The 20184-nt window shown below is 35.8% G+C and overlaps 1 protein-coding gene across 1 annotated transcript; it reads right to left on the reverse strand.

The window, feature by feature from the left end:
* Positions 1 to 1067: 1067 nt before the first annotated feature.
* On the reverse strand, positions 1068 to 11066 carry LOC145166358 (Cyclophilin-like peptidyl-prolyl cis-trans isomerase family protein). The gene is made up of 9 exons (XM_079085311.1): positions 10815 to 11066; positions 3506 to 3619; positions 3265 to 3413; positions 3099 to 3171; positions 2920 to 3009; positions 2744 to 2783; positions 2302 to 2384; positions 1449 to 1484; positions 1068 to 1358 (listed from the first exon to the last, which is right to left on the reverse strand). Exons 1-8 carry the CDS (start codon positions 10938 to 10940, stop codon positions 1464 to 1466), a joined length of 696 nt encoding a protein of 231 aa, XP_078941437.1. The 5' UTR covers positions 10941 to 11066; the 3' UTR covers positions 1068 to 1358; positions 1449 to 1463.
* Positions 11067 to 20184: the final 9118 nt, after the last annotated feature.

Raw genomic sequence — 20184 nt, forward strand, 5'->3', positions numbered from 1 at the left:
AACCATGGCTTCAAAATCGGTTTTAGCACCAATGGAAGGGGCTTAAATCCATTTAGCAAACTTTTGATTCTTAAAATAGTTGAAAGTTTAATTTGCACCCAAGATTGACTTCAAATAGTACAAATGATAATCCCAAGTGTGAACGAAGATTGAGAAACAATATAAGAAATTGATAAAGGTAGTTGTTTATCAATAAATATTTTAATGTTTGGACATGTTATATTTTACTTTTTTAATATTTATAATATATAACTTTTATATTGAATTCAAATAAGTTGGTGCATCTAAATAGAGCTCGGATTGGATACGAACATGTGATGACAATATGAAGGTGCAAGAAGAATGGATATATTTTGTCGGTCTTACCTCGTTTTGGAACTTGATACATGTTGATTTTTTATTTTTATTTTTTTATTTTTTTTTTTTTATTTTTTTTATTTTTTTTTTTGAGGCTTAACACACTTTTATGGTGTTTTTAAACTTGATTATAAGTGGCAAGAATGGATATGGTACTATTTTTGTTATGGTGGTGGTAAGCATGATAATATTGCATTATAATCTTTTTAGCATAATAGTAGTTGGAATATCAATTTTTAAAGTGTTAATTAAAAACATAATTTTCAGGTAAATTTAAGATATACCAACCCAAACCTATATACCCGAATAACTAAATTGTAGTTCAGTTCGGTTATGCTCAAAACCCGAAAATAAAAACCTAACACTCATAGAATCCATAAGTGAGATCTCAAATTCAAGATTGTATATCATCTTTCTTGTTATGAAAACACTGTGATTTACCTCCTCCATGTTCCTTAACCCCTACTAGAGTTGATAGCGGCTCCTATGGTAGCATTTACCCTAGGAACCATTACATGACTCCTAGGATACCAACCAAATGCAATATTATAACATTTTCACAATCTTGAGAAAGAAAGGTCAAATCTTTTACCACACAAGACAACTCTAGATGCTTATTTGTGAAGATTTGACCAATCTAGAAGGAAAGGTCGTGTTACAACCCCAGGAGCAGACATTTGTCAAAAAATTTCTTTGTGATAAAACCAATATACCTAAATTGAAGAAATTCAATGACAATGACATGATAAAAGCGTCAACAACAGTCACCCTCACTCTTGTCCATTAGCATAACAAACAAACTCAATCCACATGTGTCTGTGAAATCATGTAGCCATCATCATAAAGTTTCTAGTGTATCCTATTTACCTTAAGCATGTGATATGCACATGGGCATGTCTATCATAAGCATGGTTGGGTTGTCTTCGGAGGTCAATGAAACTAGGCCCACATTGACCATTACATGTTTCCATGTAATTCGACAAATCTTTTTTTTTTCATTTCTGCAAAAATAAAGAGGTTTAGGTCCTTACTTTATATAATAATAAGCTTAAAATAACATGGGTACCCAAGAATTGTTGTTTATTTCATACCTATGTTCTTTTTGGTCATGGGAAACACTTCATCCTCTGTTAACAACAAAAGAAAATCATCTCAATTCTTGAATTTTTTTTATTGGGAGTGTAGTTGTAAGGAAATGTTTGAAGTTGGTTGTATGCAGTAACTACTAATGACAAAAGAAGAGAATCATGTGGACCCAAATCAATATTAATTAGCAAATATCTGTATGAAAATGGCCAGATAATGAAATAGTGATCAAAGAAGGCGCCAAAAAAGAAAGATATTGCAAATATGAAATGTTCCTTTGCATTATTCCATGAAAATTTGAACACCTTTTCATACTATATTATCATCACCACAAATGAACTAATGGCATTGATTTGTTTTAAAAAAAACTCGTATGCTTTGTGTTATCATATTAGTATTTAGATATTTGAGTGATAATCAAATAAGTGTGAAGGCATACTAAGATACAAATTTATGAAAAAAAGTATACACACGATATACATTTTTTAGGAATGCACTAAAACTTTTTTTTTAAGTTTTTTTTTTTGTTTTTTTGTGGGGATCTTCAAAAACCATTTTCACAGCAAAAAGAAGTTTTGTGGTGTGCAGATGGAGTGTTGGAAAAAAAAGTGTGTAAAAATGAAAATAAATCTAAAAAAATGCCTTAAATAACAGGGGCAATTTAAATTTTGCAGTCAGTAGATAGTGATTTTGCAGTGGGCCCATTGCAAAATTGGTGGATTAATTATTTGTTGAAAAAGTCAAAAAAATGGCTATTTTGTAATAAAGGCTTCTAGGAAAGTAGCTCTTTTTATCTTTTTCTCATAAAATAACTACTAATGTTAAATAATTACTGAAAAAGGAAATTAAATTAATTACCTGTCTTTCAATCTCAACAGCAGAAGCAGCAAGTCTCCTCTTTAACACGGTTTTATCCTGTTGACAATTCTCCATCTCTGTATCTGTCAATTAAATAAAAACTAAATCATCAGATAAAAAAACTAACATCTGATATATAATATATTAAGTTAGATAATTAATTTTAGATTCCAAACTTTCAAAAAATTGGAAATATTGCCACTTTCATACAGCATTCAAAAAAAAGAAATTTGGGGATTCGTTTAGGACATTTTAAGAAATACTTATACTACAATCTTTTTATTTCCCTAGAATCATATTTTTGAAGATTACTAACAACAAATAGGAATTAAGAAATATCAGTTATAACTTACAACTCACATAACCAAATATTTGTTGCTTTTATATTTGAAAATTAAAAAAAAAAAGGAAAAGAAAATATACACAAGACATAAGTACTCACCATAGTAATATGTTGACAGAATTGTGATGCGCTCAGTTGGCTAAATCAGAAGAAAAATATAAAAATTATAATATATATGAATTATGAAAGAATGAAGGATTATATATTTTATGGTCTAAATTTGGTGTTATAAAAATGGAAAAAAATAATAATAATAAAATAAAATAAATTTATACCATTACAAATATTCCTTCACGTCGAGTTGGTAATTCCTCAAGCTTCTTTAGTGTCTCATCACCTTTAGTAACTTTACCAAATATCGCATACTAAGCAAAGATATTTACCAAAAGAGTTAATAAATTATTTCCAAAATTTTCATTTGCATCAATTCAAAGAAAGTCAACAACAGTCAAACCTCATGATCAAGGTGTGGAGCATCTCCAAGAAGCATTGAAAACGATGATTGAGCACTATTCGGATCTGAATACCTAAAAAATAATTCAAGTAGCTACATCATTCCTTTAAAGGTGCAAATAATAAAAAGTAAAGGGCATAATTGTAATTAACTAATTACTAATTACCTCCCCATAGAAAGAATTCCTCTTACATGTTTAACATCACTGAATTCACCTTTAATGGTTTTGTCAGCTTCGGTTCTTTGTTCTTCATTCATAGGAGCTGTTCTACCATTACTAACATCAGCCACTTGTGCAACAAATCCCTTATCCACCTGTTTTTTTTTTTTCAAATTTTTATTACCCGTATGAAAATAGTTGATTAATTTAACTTAAAAAAAATGTTTTTTTAGATTTAAGAAGTTACCCGAAAGAAGTGATTTGTATTATAGCATCCCAAACGAACAAGTTTGTAAATGTGTTCCACTGTTTGAGGAGCCACACTAGGGTAGAAACCAAATTCAATGTCCCCATAATTTGTCTACATTTCAAAATTTGACAAAAATCCACATCAATAATCAATAATAATATATAATCACGGTTTATATGGTTCAAAGTGAATTTTGAAGGAAAGTTTAATCAAGTTAACTTTAATCCAAGGTTGCTTTTATTTTTGTTTTGAATGTTAACACAACAGTAAGTTTTTGTTCCTTAAGTCTAGAAACACCTTGTTTTGTTGCTTGACTCCATTTTGTAAAATGATGAGCTTCACAATGAGCCTGAAATACCGAATCTCTTCTTTAGCAAACTCACAGTTTTTTGCATACAATCAACTTTTTAACAAGATTTGTAATACTTGCGTAAAATGCTCCCCATGATCTTATTTTGTTTTACTATAAACCAAGATGGCATCAAAGAAAACCAACACAAATTTGTATGTCCAAACGGCATTACTTAAAATTTATAGTAAACTTAATCTTAAGTAAGAAAAGCCAATTTGAGCACATCCTCTTTCTTAATTCAAATTTGGTGATATCCCGATTTCAGATCCAATTTTGAAAAGTATTTTGCTCCAAATAATTTGTCTAGAAGTTCATCAATTATTGGAATTAGAGATTTATCGAGAATGGTATTTTTATTTAGAGTTCGGTAGTTGATACAAAACCGCAAACTTCCATCCTTCTTCGTAACCAATATAATTGGACTTGAGAAAGGACTTTTAGGGTTGTTTGATACCATGTGGACTGGGTCCAATTTCGGACTTGGTCTGAAACTGAGTGTTTGTTTACACACCGTCATTGGACTCGGTCCTCGCAAATGCTTCAGATCTGGTCAGAGTAGAAAAGGGGTAGGATTCGGTCCTCAAATTTTTGTGTCCATTTTGCCCAATCAGAAAAACAACGCAGCTCCTCTCGTCGTTTCTTTCTAATCGTTGTCTTCTTCCTCCTCGTTGTTGTCTTCCTCAGGTATGTACCCTTGTTCCTATTTCTTTCCTTCCTCAAGTATTGTTGTGTACATGTTCTCAAAAATAATCCAATCCATTGTAAAACTCGAAATCAGCCATTAAAACTCAAAATCCATCATTGTGTAAAACTCGAATCTTGTCGTGACGAAATAATCTTTTAAAGTTGTGTGTATGTTTATGAAATCAAACCTTATTTGTATGTTAATAAAATAGAATATTGCTTCAACAAGTTGATTGTATGAAATCAGCCTTTATGTGTGATGTGTGTATATGTATGAAATCAACCCTTATATGTGATGCGTATGAAATTAGCCCTTATGTGTGATGTGCGTATGTGTATGAAATCAGCTCTTATGTGTGTATGTGTGTATGTTTATGAAATCAATCTCTTATGTTGTGTATGTGTGTTATGGATTTTATGTTTAGACATGGCAGAAAAGAGAAGTAGAGCTAGTTGGTCTTCGGATGTTGTGAACAAATGTTTTCTTAAGCATGTATACAAGAACTAGCAACCAACGGTCGAGAGGGTAGTAGCCTAAAAGAAACCTCATGCAATTTAGTTGTTGAAAAATTAAAAAACGAACATGACTTTGTAGTTGAAAAAAAACAAATGAAATATCGTTATCACTACTTGAAAAACAAGTATACAGCTTTGTTGAAGTTCAAAAACAAACCTGAGAATCTTTATAATCTTAAAACAAACACGTTTCATACGATAGGGGAAGATTGGAAGCGAAGGCGAATATATACTCTTTTATTTTAAACACATGATTATTTTGTTTTAAAAGTTTGATAATATTAATAATTTTGTCAAACAGTTGAACAAGATGGTTGACAAATTAAAAAGTGTGTCCTCCCTTTCCCAGATCTATGCACCCAATTGTTTGACGGGGCGATTTTGACCGGTTGTGACAGTTGGGGACCATCTCCGACACTCTCTCATCCCACGGAAGTGTTACTACACATGATTTTGAGGATATTAAGATGGAAGACCCAACACCTCATATAGATATCCCAGCATCAGCCTCAGCAGTACCCCCCACCTACAAGTGTCTCACCTGCAAGTGAAGAATCCTCTGGTCCGTCAAAAAAACAAGGGAAGAAAACGAAATGCACCCAATGACACGCTAGATGATGACTTAAGAGAAGTCGGCAAGGAAATTATCAAGGCTATACAGGCATTCACGGAAACAAATAATCTTGACAAGGAGGTGGACGAATGTATGGAGCAGTTGGAAAGCATAGAGTGGAGAGAACTTGATCCGAAATACACCACTGCTCTTATGTTATTCGCTGAAAATGCTGGTAATAGGAAAATTTGGTTACGCCTCAAGTCGTCGACTTGTAAATCGTGGGTGACAAGTACAGGAAGAAGTTTAGATTACTTGGTTAACTTTAGTATGGCTTTAAGATCTTTTTGGATTTATGTGTTATGGATTTATGTTATGGATTTTTATATTTAGGATTGTTATGTGTTATGTTTAAGATTGTTATATGTTATGGATTTTTATGTTATGAATCTATGTTATGGTTCATATTATAGATTTTTATGTTTAGGATTGCTATATGTAATTTCTATTTAACATTTAACAGGTCACATATGGATAAGGAAGGCGAATATTTAGCTTTCCTTATACTCTCGTGGTACTGGTTGAATTTTTATGTTCAACTTTCCTTGCCTAATTCTCTTAATTCATCATCTAGTGTGTCCTTGGTTGCATTTTGTTTTCCTCCCTTTTTTTACCACCAGAGGATTATTCACTTGCAGGTAAGGCACTTGTAGGTGGGAGTATTGTTGAGGCTGAGGCTGGGATATCCATCTGAAATGTTGGATCTTCTATCTCAATATCCTCAAAATCATGTGTAGTAAACACTTCGGTGAGATGAGGGAGTGTCGAAGATGGTCCCTAACTGTTACAACCGGTCAAAGTCGTCTCGTCAAACAATTGGGTGCATACATCTAGGAAAGCGAGGAGCACATTTTTTAATTTGTCAACCATCTTGTTCAACTGTTTGAAAAAATTATTAATATTATCAAACTTTTAAAACAAAATAATCATGTGTTTAAACTAAAGAATATAAGGATTCTCAGTTTTGTTTTTGAACTTCAACCAAACTGCATACTTGCTTTTCAAGTAGTGATAACAATATTTCATTTGTTTTTTTCAATTACAAAGTCATGTTCGTTTTTTAGTTTTTCAGCAAATACATTCCATGAGGTTCCTTTCAAGCCACTACCCTAACGACCGTTGGTTGCTAGTTCTTATATACATGCTTCAAGAAAACATCTGTTCACAATATCCGAAAACTAACCAACTCTATTTATCTTTTCAGCCATGTCTAAACATAAAATTCATAACACGCATAGACAACATAAGGGGGTGATTTCATAAACTTACACACCTACACACATAAGGGTTGATTTCATACATATACACACATCACACATAAGGGATGATTTCATACACATAAGAATGATAAAAGCAATATTCTATTTTATTAGCATACACATAAGGTTTGATTTCATAAAGATACACACAACTTTAAAGGCTGATTTCATCACAACAAGATTTGAGTTTTACACAGCAATGGATTTTGAGTGGTTTTACAATTGATTGGATGATTTTAAGAACATGTACACAGCAATACTTGAGAAAGGAAAGAAATAAGAAGAGAACATACATGAGGAAGAAGACAGCGAGGAGGAAGAAGACAACGAGGAGGAAGAAGACAGCAATTAGGAAGAAACGGCAAGAGGAGCGCGTTGTTCTTCTGATAAGGCAAAATGGACACAAAATTTTGAGGACCAAATTCTACCCCTTCTCCAGTCGATCTGGATCTGAAGCATTTGTGAGGAATGAGTCCCAATTTTGGACCGAGTCCAATGACAGCATGCAAAACAAACACTCGGTTTCGGTTTCAGACTGGGATCGGACCTGGTCCATACGGTATTAAATAGGCTAACTCGGTCAGCAACTATCAAACGACCCTTTTTTTGTATTATGCAGGCTTCTAGCATCTATTTGACCAACTTTTATATCTCATCCTTTTGGAATTGTGGAAAGTTAGAGATAAAGGCAGTTTTCCAGCGACGCAAAGGAAAGAAAGTACATGGGTTGTTTGGTTAATTTTTAGTAGTTAAAGGAAAGTAATATCATTACCTTATTTAATTACTATTAGCGTATCTTAAGTAGTTGCTTAATTCACGATAACTTGTTAGTTCAGTCTAGATAAGAATAAATAAGAGGATGCTTGATTAGAAGGGCATCTAGAAATTGTACGCCGTTTCAGGGTTAGGGATACCATGTGTCTCAAAAATCAGGAACCTATCCCATGTTTTGTTTTCTTTTGATTTCATAAAAAGTTCCAATTTGGTTCATATCATAATCCCTTCGGGTTCTTGAAACTCCTTCAAAGATCTTTAGTATTTCAGAAATGTCCTTTGAATAAGTGGGTAAGTTAATGGGTCTTCATCTCTTCTAAACAACCCAATTAGATTATACACATTGTTTTTCTTGTTTTATTGTCTTGATATAGCTTTGAGAGATACTAAAGAACACCTCAGAGACATATTTCCTTGCCACTTGACTTGTTCCCCTTGCCATTCGAACTTCATTGTTTGAGTTTGCAAATTCACCTCCATTAGACCAAATTAGGTCGGCCATTGTATATCAAGGATTATATAAGAATTTGGTAAGGGTAAGGGTAGAAAATCCTCCCCTATTTCAATCCTTTGCATCCATAGTTTGACTTTTTTACAAATTCCTTGACCTCCTACTTCTTCACCTACTCCTATAAATAGATATACCCTTCAATTGGACTCAGTTCCAAATTAGTTTTATGAAATAATGTATTTGAGATAAAATAGTGAGATGCCCCACAATCTATCAATACCAAGGCCTTTTGTGATCCCATTAAGCTCTCTAGCTTCATTGTTTTAGGTGTAGTTTATTGAGTCAAACTCTAAGATTTGGTTATGTACAGTGGCGAATCTAGAACAAAAAATCACGTGGTTCCCAAATTAAGCGAAACCAATACAAAAAATCAACAACACTTGTAGGGGTCGGGTCGGGTCGTGTACCCTAAAAAAACTGGACCAGCCGGTTCAACCAGTTAAAAGCGATCAGGCGTCACCGATTAAAATTTTTTAAAAACCGATTGAAATATAATTGAAAAAACCGTACGGTTTAACGAAAATTAGTTGATTAATAGTTTATTGATAAAACGGCGAACGGAGAGTGTGCGTCTTTGTCATATGAGCTTCTTTTTAACACTTTATTTATTTATTGATATTTTGAAAGTGCCGATTAAGTGTGATTCATTTTTTGTTATCAATCCCATAATTTAAAATAACAAATTGCCTTTAATAACTTATTTTTTTTCCTTTTTAAACTTGTTTTTAAGATATTTAAAAAAAAAAAAACAAATTCAAGGTAGGTCCTCTATTTTTTCTAAAGTAGTTCCTAATTTTTCTACTATATACATTGTAAATAAAATTGAAATTTTAGATAGGTCCTAGGACCTACCTTTGCCCTTACTAAATTCGCCCATGGTTATGTAGCTTCTGATGTTGCCCCTTATGGTCTCAGCGTATGTTTACGTTGATGGCCTCAGAGCATTACTAGAAAATACTCGTTAGTGTGAAGGTAACTCTTAGGCTATAAGTTGAAGATCTTAAAAGGATTATCTGAAGATTGAGTTACCAAAGACAACTAAAAACTCCCTAATCTTTAGGGAATGAGATTACTTTCGTGCCTAGCTTGTATGTTAAGCTAGGGTTTTGTTTTTAGTCTTTGGTTATATACATGATAACATTCTATGTGAATGTTATCAATTCAAGAGTGTCTTATATAATCAGAGTTTGTTCTTTGATTATCTCTTGTATCTACAAAGTTATTTCTTAAGCAATAAAGATTTAGTTTCAAAGTACTTTATTTGTGTTCTTGTTTAGTGCTTAATTGAATCGTCTACGGGACCTACAACAGGTAAAAGATACCTCAATTTCGTCTTTTTTGATTACATTGGACAATTCCGCTTCATCTTCCTCTTTTTCTACAACTCCATAACCTTGTGTTTTCCAAGCTTTTCATAGACAACTATGATATTGAGCTCTTTTTTCAGGCCAAATGGCATGGAACATATTTTTCATCACATTTGTAACAGTCCCTTTTGTCTTTTTTACAACAATTCTTTGTCGGAAAATCTTAAGAATTCTCCTTTGAACTTGTTTTTTTGAATTTCTTTTTCCCCATTTCTCTATCTTCACTGGAATTTTCCTACTCTCTTTTAGAATTGTAGAAGGGTTTTGTATTTGTACCTTTTCAAATTACTTTGTTCTTTTCTTTGATTCTTTCTATTATTTCTGTAATCCATTAGGAGCTAATAAATGCAACCTCTGCCCTAATTATTTTTGGTTTTAACAATGTCGTTCAAAGGTATCACTAACAATACAACATTGAAGCATATAGCTAGAATTCACTCTGCCAAATATGAAATTTGTATTCAACCCTAATAAAAATATATATGATACTGTTGGGCAAAAAGTAAAAATTGTAATTCTGGAATTAAATTGCAAATAGAAGGTATAACATTGAAGCATATAGCTAGAATTCACTCTGCCAAATATAAAATATGGATTAAACTTCAATGTTGAACAGAAACATGATAAAAGACACCTAAACTAGTAGAGATTTAAAATCACAACTTTATGGCAACAAACTGCATTCAGGAAAAAGTAACCATTGGATCATAAACTCATACGCACTCTCCTAGACTGAAAAATGGATTAACTTTTCTTAATGAAACCTAGAAGTATGAGAGAACAACCTTAAACCAGAAGTTAGCACATGTTTCAAGTAATCAAGTGATCAAAGATCATGTTTTTGGCAAAAGGTCGAAATAAAAGTGTAGTTGTGAATTTAACCCAAAAACATGTTAAGATAAACCCTAAACCAGATGCCAATACGCGATCAACGAAGTAAGAACTAGTTAAAGATCAGATTCACCCGTTATGCAATTAGAGTTCTTTAGTAAAGATGTATCTTTAATCATCCCCAATTTGGGAAATTGAGTGTAAACATGAAACGGAGCTTAGATTATAAGTTGCAAACAAACAGATGAGCTACATTTGAGGATTAAACCCAAGACACGGCAAAATAACCTAACCCAGAAGCAAATACATGATTATCAAGTAAGCATTGACCAAGAATCACACTTTTGATAAGAAATTGCAAGCAAAACGATGTGTTTGTGTGATTTGGAGGAATTGAACCTGAAAAACCACGCGAGCTGATCCGAGTAGCGAGTCTTCAGCGGAATCGGCGAACATGGTGGAGAAAAAACAGACAATAGAGATGGTAAAACTAAACAATATCCGATTGAGGAACAATTTCTTCATATCTTTTGACTTGTGAATGTTGGCGCCCGGTTTTACGATTTCTTGGAAACGAGTATTGAGCCGCAGATAGATTAGTCAACTCCACTTCATATCGCTACTGTGCTATATGCCTATATGGTTTCTTCTCGATCATCTTGAGTGAGTCGACTCGGATGCATTGTTGATTACTTGATTTGGTTTAGCGAGTCGGATGTACATAAAAAGTAAACACTGAGTAGCCCGAAAATACCGATACTCGAATTACCCGTCCGATTTTTTCGGATAAATAGGGTTGGGTAAATCGGGTATCGGGTAAATTTTTTCGGGTAATCGGGTAACCCGATTTTTGTTCAGGTCGGGTAAAGGGTACGTTTGTTGGGTTTCGGGTATACCCGAATTACCTGAATTATTTTAAAAATTCTTTTTTTTTCGTAGAGTTTGTACTCTGTAGCAGGTATTTGATCACGTTTAAACTAACTATCATTATTGTAAAACATAAATCTCTTTTATTATGACAATATGACACTAGCAATATTAAAAGTAATTGTTAATATATCATCGTGTTCTTTAAAACTTAACTGTTTTCTAGATTATAGTTTTTATTGCAACTATCAAACTCATTATCTTGACGAAACTTCAGAACATAGCAAAACTTATGGCTATAATTATCTTAAACATTTTAAACTTTTAAATTAAGATCTTTAAGTATTTGTTTTTTTTAACATCTTATTAGATTAGATTAAGTTGTTAAAAAATTACTTGATATCTCAGGTATTATTGACTAAAAAATCTCAATGTTCAAAGCTTGAGTAACTTCGTTTATGCCTCGTTTTTTTTATATAAACAAGACTAATAAAGCACGGCGTATTTATTTCATTAAATTTATTTTCAGGTGAAATCCAAAAAAAATTATATATTTCGGGTAATACCCGAATTACCCAAACCCGACCCGATCCCCGAATTACCCAAACCCGAATTACCCGAATTTAATTTGGGTCGGGTAACGGGTATTTTTTTTAACATGAAAAACCCGAATTAACCGACCTGAATTACCCAAAACCCGAAAAAATTACCCGATCAACACCCCTAACACTGAGTGTACGATTAAAAGGGTTTTCAAAGGCCTGTGCAATTTTATAAAAAATAGGCCCTACATTTATAAGACATAAAAATTTAAGTAAAAAAATTATAATTTTCATATTCTATTGCAAAATAGTAAACAAAAATTAAATTTTGATTCAAAATAATACACAAGAATTATACTGAGAAAAAGTCTGATTTGCTTCCATTTGTCCTGGATTATAAAACTCAAATAGCAAAGTTTAACACCTTTGTCCTCTAAATAACTGTAATAAAATTAGAAATGATATCAGTAAGTTATATTACATTATCATAAAAGAAAAACTGCTTCCAATAAAATATCAAAAAACAAAAAATTACCTTTTAAATGTTGACACTTCAACAAATCTACATCTGAAACTTCTAAACCTCAAGATCAAAGATGGATTGAAAGTTGTCATAATGGTGCTTGAATGCTTCTAAATTTAAGAAAATAGGAATAAGAAAGAATGAAAAAAATATTGAAGTGCTTCTATACAATATAGAAATGTATCATATAGATAAAAAAAACAATGTATAATACCTTCAAATTTTCGACACTTCAAACTCTTCAAGACAGTCTAAAATCAGAAACTTTTAAACCTTAAAGTTTGTTTGAAAGTCTATGGATTGTTGTTTCAATGCTTCTAAATTCGAGATTATATGAATCAGAAAGAATGAAAAAAACTAATTTTACTTCTAAACAACACTAGAAAATGTATCAGATAAAAAAAGAGGTATGATACCTTCTGATTTTTGACCCTAGACCCGGTCATGAATTCTGATGTTCGAAGCCTCACTCCATAATTCAATGTGCATCAAATATTTGAAGCCTCGATCCCGATTCTGATTCCTGATGTTTTGAGGTTTGTGAATAAAGAGGTAAGAAGAAAGAAGTACGAACTCAAGATTTAGCTTCTGATTGAGTGATTTCCTTGAAGCCTCAATGTTGATTGTTAATTGGTTTCCAATGCCTAAATCTAAATCAGTTAATCACTATCGGCGAGAACCTAAGCGTCGTTCCCTTTTCCCAAAATATTTATGATTCTCATTGCACTTGCGTCGTTTCCTTTCTCGCATGATACACCAGACATCATTAAACTATTTGGGCGAAAAGAATTGAACATAACCTACTATAAAATCGGGAAAAAATATTGGGCCCTAAATTTTGATAGGCATGTTCACAAGCACGTTCTGAACATGCCTCGGGCCGGCCTTGACGATTAAATTTGGTTAATGTCATTTTTACTTGTCATACACCAATGAACTATATAGGTTTTGAACTTTTGATGTCATTTGTGTTATTCTTTTTTAATGTATGTCCTAAAGACTAATAAATAACATGTTTAAAAGATAGAGTCTTTTATTTTACGGTTTCAATGGTGATGGTGGAGTGAGTCAAGTGAGTGTGTCATATGAAATGATGTTGGAGTGAGTCAGTGTCTATATGGAGTCCACATAAATATATTAGTTATTTGAACTTTTTAAAAATTGATAAAAACAAACAAAAAAAAATTAACTTTAGATCAGCATATTCTTCTTCACGCCTTCTCTTCTTCTTCATCCTTCTCTCCTTACATTACACCGCCTCTCCCTTTCATTTTCAAAATTAACTTTAGATCAGCATATTCTTCTTCACGCCTTCTCTTCTTCTTCATCCTTCTCTCCTTACATTACACCGCCTCTCCCTTTCATTTTCCCCGACGTAGGGTTTATAATTGCATCTGAAGTAACCACTTGGGTTGTGACTTGTGGTGACTTGGTAAGGCGTGTGGAAGATATAATAACACATTGACTTATGTTCAAATCTTAATGTGGCCATGAAGGTTCGCCTATATTGGTTCTAGGGCATGAGGCATAGCCTCATGTCCGAATTAGTCGGTGCGCGAAATTTTTCTGGAAAACCCTCGTTAGGGATGTTTCATTTCCAAAAAAAAGTACAACCGAAGCTACACTGATCACGAACGATTAATGAGGATAGGAAATTAGTATGCCAATGAATTCGTCAATATTCGGAGATCATGTGATAATGATGAAGAGGAAGAAATGTAACAAATGTATGATGAAAAAACACAAAACATAACATTTTTTTACTTTAGATGTTCGAGAGTATTTACCCAACAAACAATGATGGCCAGGGGCGGAACTACTATGTAGCACGAGGTAGCATGGGCTACCCCTATAATTTTCTCATCAAATGTAAATTTAGTGAAAAATTATCGAAAATCCATCACAAACCCATTTGAGAATCCGTAAAAAATTTGTCACGAATTCGTTAGCAAGCAATCACAAAGTCTGATAATTGTGAATGTCGTGTAAATTTGTCGGTTTAGTGACGATTTTGTGATGGAAACTTCGTTCGGAAATGAGTTTTTTCTAATACTACAACCATTAAAAAATTTGTGCAATCCCTCGTTTTCTGGGTCTGCCACTAATGGTGGTGACGGCAATAATCATGCTCAAGATCAACAACAGGCCTATAATTGAAATACAACTTCAAATCATTGACGATGAAGTTACAATCAAATTTATTAGTTGTGGTGGTTGAAATGACTATCAAAACCACACGTTTGATATTGCTCATGTGGTTACCTGATTTACTTTCTACAATCAGACATGACAATAACGATTGTAACTTATGTTATAATAATATTATTAATGAAACAAAACTGAAGGCAATAATTTACTGAATTCAAAACTATTGTGTAACACCCAAGCATTAGCTATTTTCCACTTTGACCCTAAATATGAAATTTTGTTGCAAAGTTGGTCCTTATGTCATGCGTACTTGGGGCGTACGCATGGCGTAGTTCATTAAATGAATCGCGGGTGCATGTGAGTAAGTTGGGCATACTCAACAAATATGTAAACCCTAACTTTTAGGGTTTGAACACTATTTAAGCATCCTTATCCCTCAAAACCCTTTCCACTTTCAACCTCCATTCTCCCAAATCGTCCCTTGCAAATCCTAATCCTTTGTGTGAGCCTTTTTAGCTTGAGAGTGTGTTTTTGTGCTCTTAAAGGAAGAAGAAGGTAATTGAATCATCTTGGAAGCTTCAAGCAATTATAGATCTAGAACTTTCACCTTGCAAGCAACCTCCAGAAGGTATAAAGTTAGGAGCTTGATGAATGTTTCCTTAAATCTTGCTAAGTTCTTAAGTTTTATGCATTTGGTCTCGTAATCTTGGTTTTCATGAATATGGCTTACTCTAAACCATAAGAGTTGTACTTTCAGACGTTTTTGAGTGTTAGGAACCATAAAAATGTGACCTTGGTCCCTTTCTTCCCTTCATGAAAGAGTTATGGTTCTTGGGTTTGTGTTTTAAGTTAGGGATTTGGGCTTTGGACCACTTTTAGTCATGGAAAGTCATAAAGTTGGAAACTTTATGACTTAGATTGTTATTTGGGACTAGATCTGAACTTTGGACATGAAATCCTAATGGAATAAGCACTTAATGAGGAAAAGAAGATTCAGGTCGAGTACGTTGGGCGTACCTGGTGGTACGTTGTGCGTACTGTGCAAAGGCCCCGTAACCTGGCCAAGGGTCTACTACGCCAAGTGTAGTGACTGGGTACGTTGGGCGTACTCAGTCTGTGTAACCCCTTTGACTTTTTGACCTTGACTTGGACAAGGAATTTGACCAAGTTTGACATAGGGGCAATTTGGGTAATTTGAGCAGTACTTTGAGATTACGTCCCTATTTGTTGTATGGGTGACCTGTAGAGTTGGTATTTGGAGCAGCATTCATTTCAGCTATCTTTCAGATTGTGAGGTGAGTTTTCCTTATTATACTTGTGGGTCAAAAGCACCAATGTTGGCCCACTAGATTATGTATCATGGTATATTATGTTGGTTATATGATAGACTGGCAGATCTGTATGATTACTTATGTTCACTGAGTATGTGTTAGACTGTTAGATCTGTATGATTATCTGTACTTGTTGGTTATTGATTGTTATTGTATCTGTCGTCATGTTATGGTTTGTTGGGTTGAGGCGTTCATGCTTTATGTTGAAGGCCAAGATACTCGGGGCTGTCCAGATAGACTAAAGCCCTGAGAGACGGTCCAGTCAGGTTGAAGGCCCGGAGAGCGGTCCAGATAAGTTGTAGGCCCTGCGAGGCGGTCCAGTTAGGATGAAGGCTCATATACACATGTTGTTATCTATTTAGTTGTGTGTGGTACTTTGGAGGAACTCACTAAGATTTGTCTTACAGTTTGATTGTTATGGTTTCAGGTACTTTAGAAGACAGGGGCAAGGCGAAGGCTTGATCGTGCATATCCTTTAGATTTTTATGAGATTATGATTTTGGGATACTCTGATTCATGATTATGACTTTTGGAAACCATGTTTTGTAAACATTATGGTTTTTTAAATGGTTTAAAAATAAAAATTTTACCTTGATTTTTGGGATGATACATGTTGGTATCAGAGCCCTAGTTTGAGTGAATTGGATGAGCATTCGTGTGAATCCAGACTCAAACTAAGGATTTGTACAAGTTTTAAAAAAATGGTTTTCAAAAGTAACCAAGGAATGATGAGATGTGTACGATCAACCAGATCAAGAAAGTATACCCCAAGTTACCCACACTGTTATTTGCTTATGATGATTATGATAGAACTGCATGCTTGTAGTAGGATAAGGATCTTCAGGAATTGCATAATAGAACTGTCTGATGTATGCTGTCTGGTAGCCTAGGAGAATTTCTTGTATGTTAAATGGAATTGACATCATTATTGTAGTTGCTTAGTCTGTTCATCATAGTTGTACGTAAATAAGATTTTATAGCATGGTAATGTTTGATTTAGCCTTATTTCATGTTCCTTGTCTGGTTGTGGGCTTAGGGTAGAATCAAGTATTCTACTGTCTATGGAATCCAGCATTATGTATGATTAACATGCACAAGCAGCTGCCTGGTTGGTGGAAGTTTCATGAGTTAGTGTGATGGTAGTAGGCCAGCTTGAGGGATGATTAGCCACGAGAGAGAGAGAGAGAGAGGCTCTAGGATGTATGCGTATCCTAGATGTGGGGTTTTGATTTGGGTGGTCTGTGACGATCCATTGAGACAAATACGGGTAAGTGTGGAAGGTAGTATGGGCTCGCACTACTGGAAGCATAGGACCCATACGCGCAGCAAGGAAGTCACAAACTTCAAGGTTTTATTTTTATGTAATGATGGTAATAGTATGAACTATGGCATTTTTTTATATATATTTTGGTTCATTTTCAATATGGTGTACACGAGAGGTTTTGGATCCGGAGTTGGCGGTCCGAAGAGGCCAGGATTGACAGATGATGACATTCGTGAGTTGATCGCTACTGAGGTGGTTGCAGCTGTTCGGGGTGACATCCCAGAGGTTTTTAGGTCTATCAAGACCATGATAATTGAGCTGTTCAATGAGTGGTATGTCGCTGTGTCTGAGGCTATTGTTACTGTAGCTATCGTAGTCATTTCTACTGCGGGGGGGGGGGGGGGGGGGGGGGGGGGTTCAGGGGAGAGGTTCATTCTAGTACCGGGGCTTCAGCAATATGAAGCCCCCAGAGTTCGACAGGGTCAAGGACCCGATCGTGGACATGATATGGATTTATGATGTGGAGGGCTTTTTCTTCACTTGTTCCTGTCCGGAGGACTAGAAGGTCAGGTGCACCCTGAACGCAAAGGACTGGTGGAACCTGGTGACCGGTTCCTATACTCTTGAGTAGAGGACTGTTGTTACTTGGGAGCAATTCTCGAAGATGTTTCACACGAAGTATATTCCCCAGGTGGAGAGGGAGAGGTTGGCTCTGGAGTATCTGACATTGAGGCAGAAAACAAAGTCAGTGACTAAGATCACCAAGATATTTACTGAGAGGGATATTTTTTGTCTTGAGTATTCTGCCTTAGAGCAGGCCCATATGGCACGGTACTTGAGCATGCTCAAGACTGAGAGTCAGCAGTTTGTGTCTACCTAGCGTTATAGTACCCTCTTCGAGCCTCATGATGTCGTGCGAAGGTGGAAGATTGAGATTGAGACCCAAAAGAGGGAGGAGAGGCAGGCTCTGGTGCAGCTACAACCTACAAAAAAGCGGTTCAAGGCCGCTGTTTCACAATCTGGAGGTAAGAGGGGTCGCACTTGTGGCAAGTGCGAGAATGCGCATGAGGGCCTTTGTCGATAAGCTACTGAGTGCCACAAATGTGGCAATGAGGGGAATTATGTGAGCGATTATCGCCAGCATGCCCCATTACCGAGCAACATGATTTGTTACCATTGTGATCAGGTGGGCCACATGAAGGCCCAATGTCCTTTGTTTGTTGTCGGGTCGGTGCATGCACCAACCCCGGCTACTTTAAGAATTACGATGGACGAGACGGGAGAGCTTAGGCCCCGAAAGCCAGGGGTCGTGCCTTTCAGCTCACGACAAAGGAGGACAGGGCGGCGTCGGACGTCGTTACTGGTACCTTCTTAATGAATTCCTTGTTTACCCTTGTACTTTTTGACTCGGGTGCGAGTCGGTCCTTTGTGTTTCAGTCCTTCATTAGGAGTTTTGGTATGTCTCTTGGAGAGCTGGAGTGTCCGTTGCACGTTTCCATCACCAATGAACATGGTATTTCTACATTGAGCATTTTTCGGGATTGTACTTTGGAGATTTTCGTGGTGTCTTAACCGATCGATTTGATCCCTATACCTATGGGGGATGTATGTGTGATAGTAGGCATGGACTAGTTGAGCAGGTTTGGTGCCATGATAGATTGTGAGGGGCAGCGGGTGGTGGTTCAGACCCTAAGTGGGGGAGAACTGACTATTTATGGCGAGGGTACTAGGGTTGGATCGGTCTTTTGTTCTGCTGCCCCAGATCGATAATATCTACATCATGGGTGTATGGGTTATCTCACGCATGTGGTTGACACTCGGGTAGAGAAGGAGGTGTCAGTTTCGGATGTGTCTGTGGTCAGAGAGTTTTCAGATGTATTTCCAAAGGAATTACCCGGCATGCCTCCCACGAGGCAAGTGGAGTTCAGGATCGATCTGATCCCTGGTGCATCGCCGATTGCTAAGCTGTCGTACTGATTAGTTCCACCAGAGATGCAAGAGTTGTCATCTCAGCTTTAGGAGCTGTTGGGCAAGCAGTTTATCAAACTAAGCAGTCCGCCCTGGGGAGCACCAATTTTGTTTGTAAAGAATAAGGATGGTTCATACCCGATTTGCATTGATTACTGGGAGTTGAACAAGTTGACGGTGAAAAAACGTTAACCACTTCATCGAATTGATGTCCTCTTCGATCAGCTACAGGGTGCATCTTGGTTCTCCAAGATCGAATTGAGGTCAGAGTATCATCAGATGAGAGTTGGAGAGGAGGACGTGGAGAAGACAGTGTTTCAAACTCGTTATGGTCATTATGCATTCGTGGTGATGTCATTTGGGCCCACCAATACACTGGTGACATTTATGGACTTGATGAATCGGGTATATAGGCCAATGCTTGATCGTTCGGTTAATGTTTTTATCGATGACATCCTGGTCTATTCCAAGACCAGGGAGCAACATGGAGCACCTTTGAGAGCTGTTAGGAGTTTTGAGGAGGGAGAGGTTTTATGCCAAGGTTTCGAAGTGTGAGTTTTGATTATGGGAGGTCCAGTTCTTGGGATACCTCAATAACCAGAACGGGATTATGGTGGACTCAACCAAAATTAAGGAAGTTATGCAGTGGGAGGTCCCTAAGTCCCCTTCGGAGATCATGAGTTTTCTAGGTTTTGCAGGGTATTATTAGAGGTTTATTCAGGATTTCTCCAAGTTTGTTGTACCTTTCACTCATTTGACGAGGAAGGGCGTGGATTTTCTTTGGGGCCCTGAGCAGCAGGCTGTGTTCGAGACGCTGAGATAGAAATTATGGGAGGCCCCGGTGTTGACCCTTCCAGAGGGCGTGGAAGATTTTGTTGTATATTGTGATGCTTCTATCACTGGTTTGGGACGGCAGTACTCATGCAGAGACAGAGGGTTATTGTGTATGCTTCCATACAGTTGAATCCTCATGAGGTTCGATATCCGACGCACGATCTGGAGTTGGGGGCGGTGGTGTTTGCCCTCAAGATTTGGCGACATTAAGGGTCCGGTGTACCATCTACTCGGATCATAAGATTCTGAGATATCTCATGGATCAACCGAATCTGAATATGAGACATCATAG

The sequence above is a fragment of the Lactuca virosa genome, chromosome 3 (genome assembly GCF_052849685.1).
Source record: "Lactuca virosa cultivar CGN04683 chromosome 3, Lactuca_virosa_CGN04683_v6, whole genome shotgun sequence".
In the NCBI taxonomy this organism is placed as follows: domain Eukaryota; kingdom Viridiplantae; phylum Streptophyta; class Magnoliopsida; order Asterales; family Asteraceae; genus Lactuca; species Lactuca virosa.

Excerpts from the sequence above, each read along its gene's own strand:
- LOC145166358 (XM_079085311.1), bottom strand. The coding sequence starts at position 10,940 with ATGAAGAAATTGTTCCTCAATCGGATATTGTTTAGTTTTACCATCTCT. Across the intron at positions 3,172-3,264 it reads GGAATTCTTTCTATGGGGAG|GTATTCAGATCCGAATAGTG; the intron begins GTAATTAGTAAT and ends ATTATTTTTTAG. Across the intron at positions 2,784-2,919 it reads GTGAAGGAATATTTGTAATG|CCAACTGAGCGCATCACAAT; the intron begins GTATAAATTTAT and ends CTTCTGATTTAG.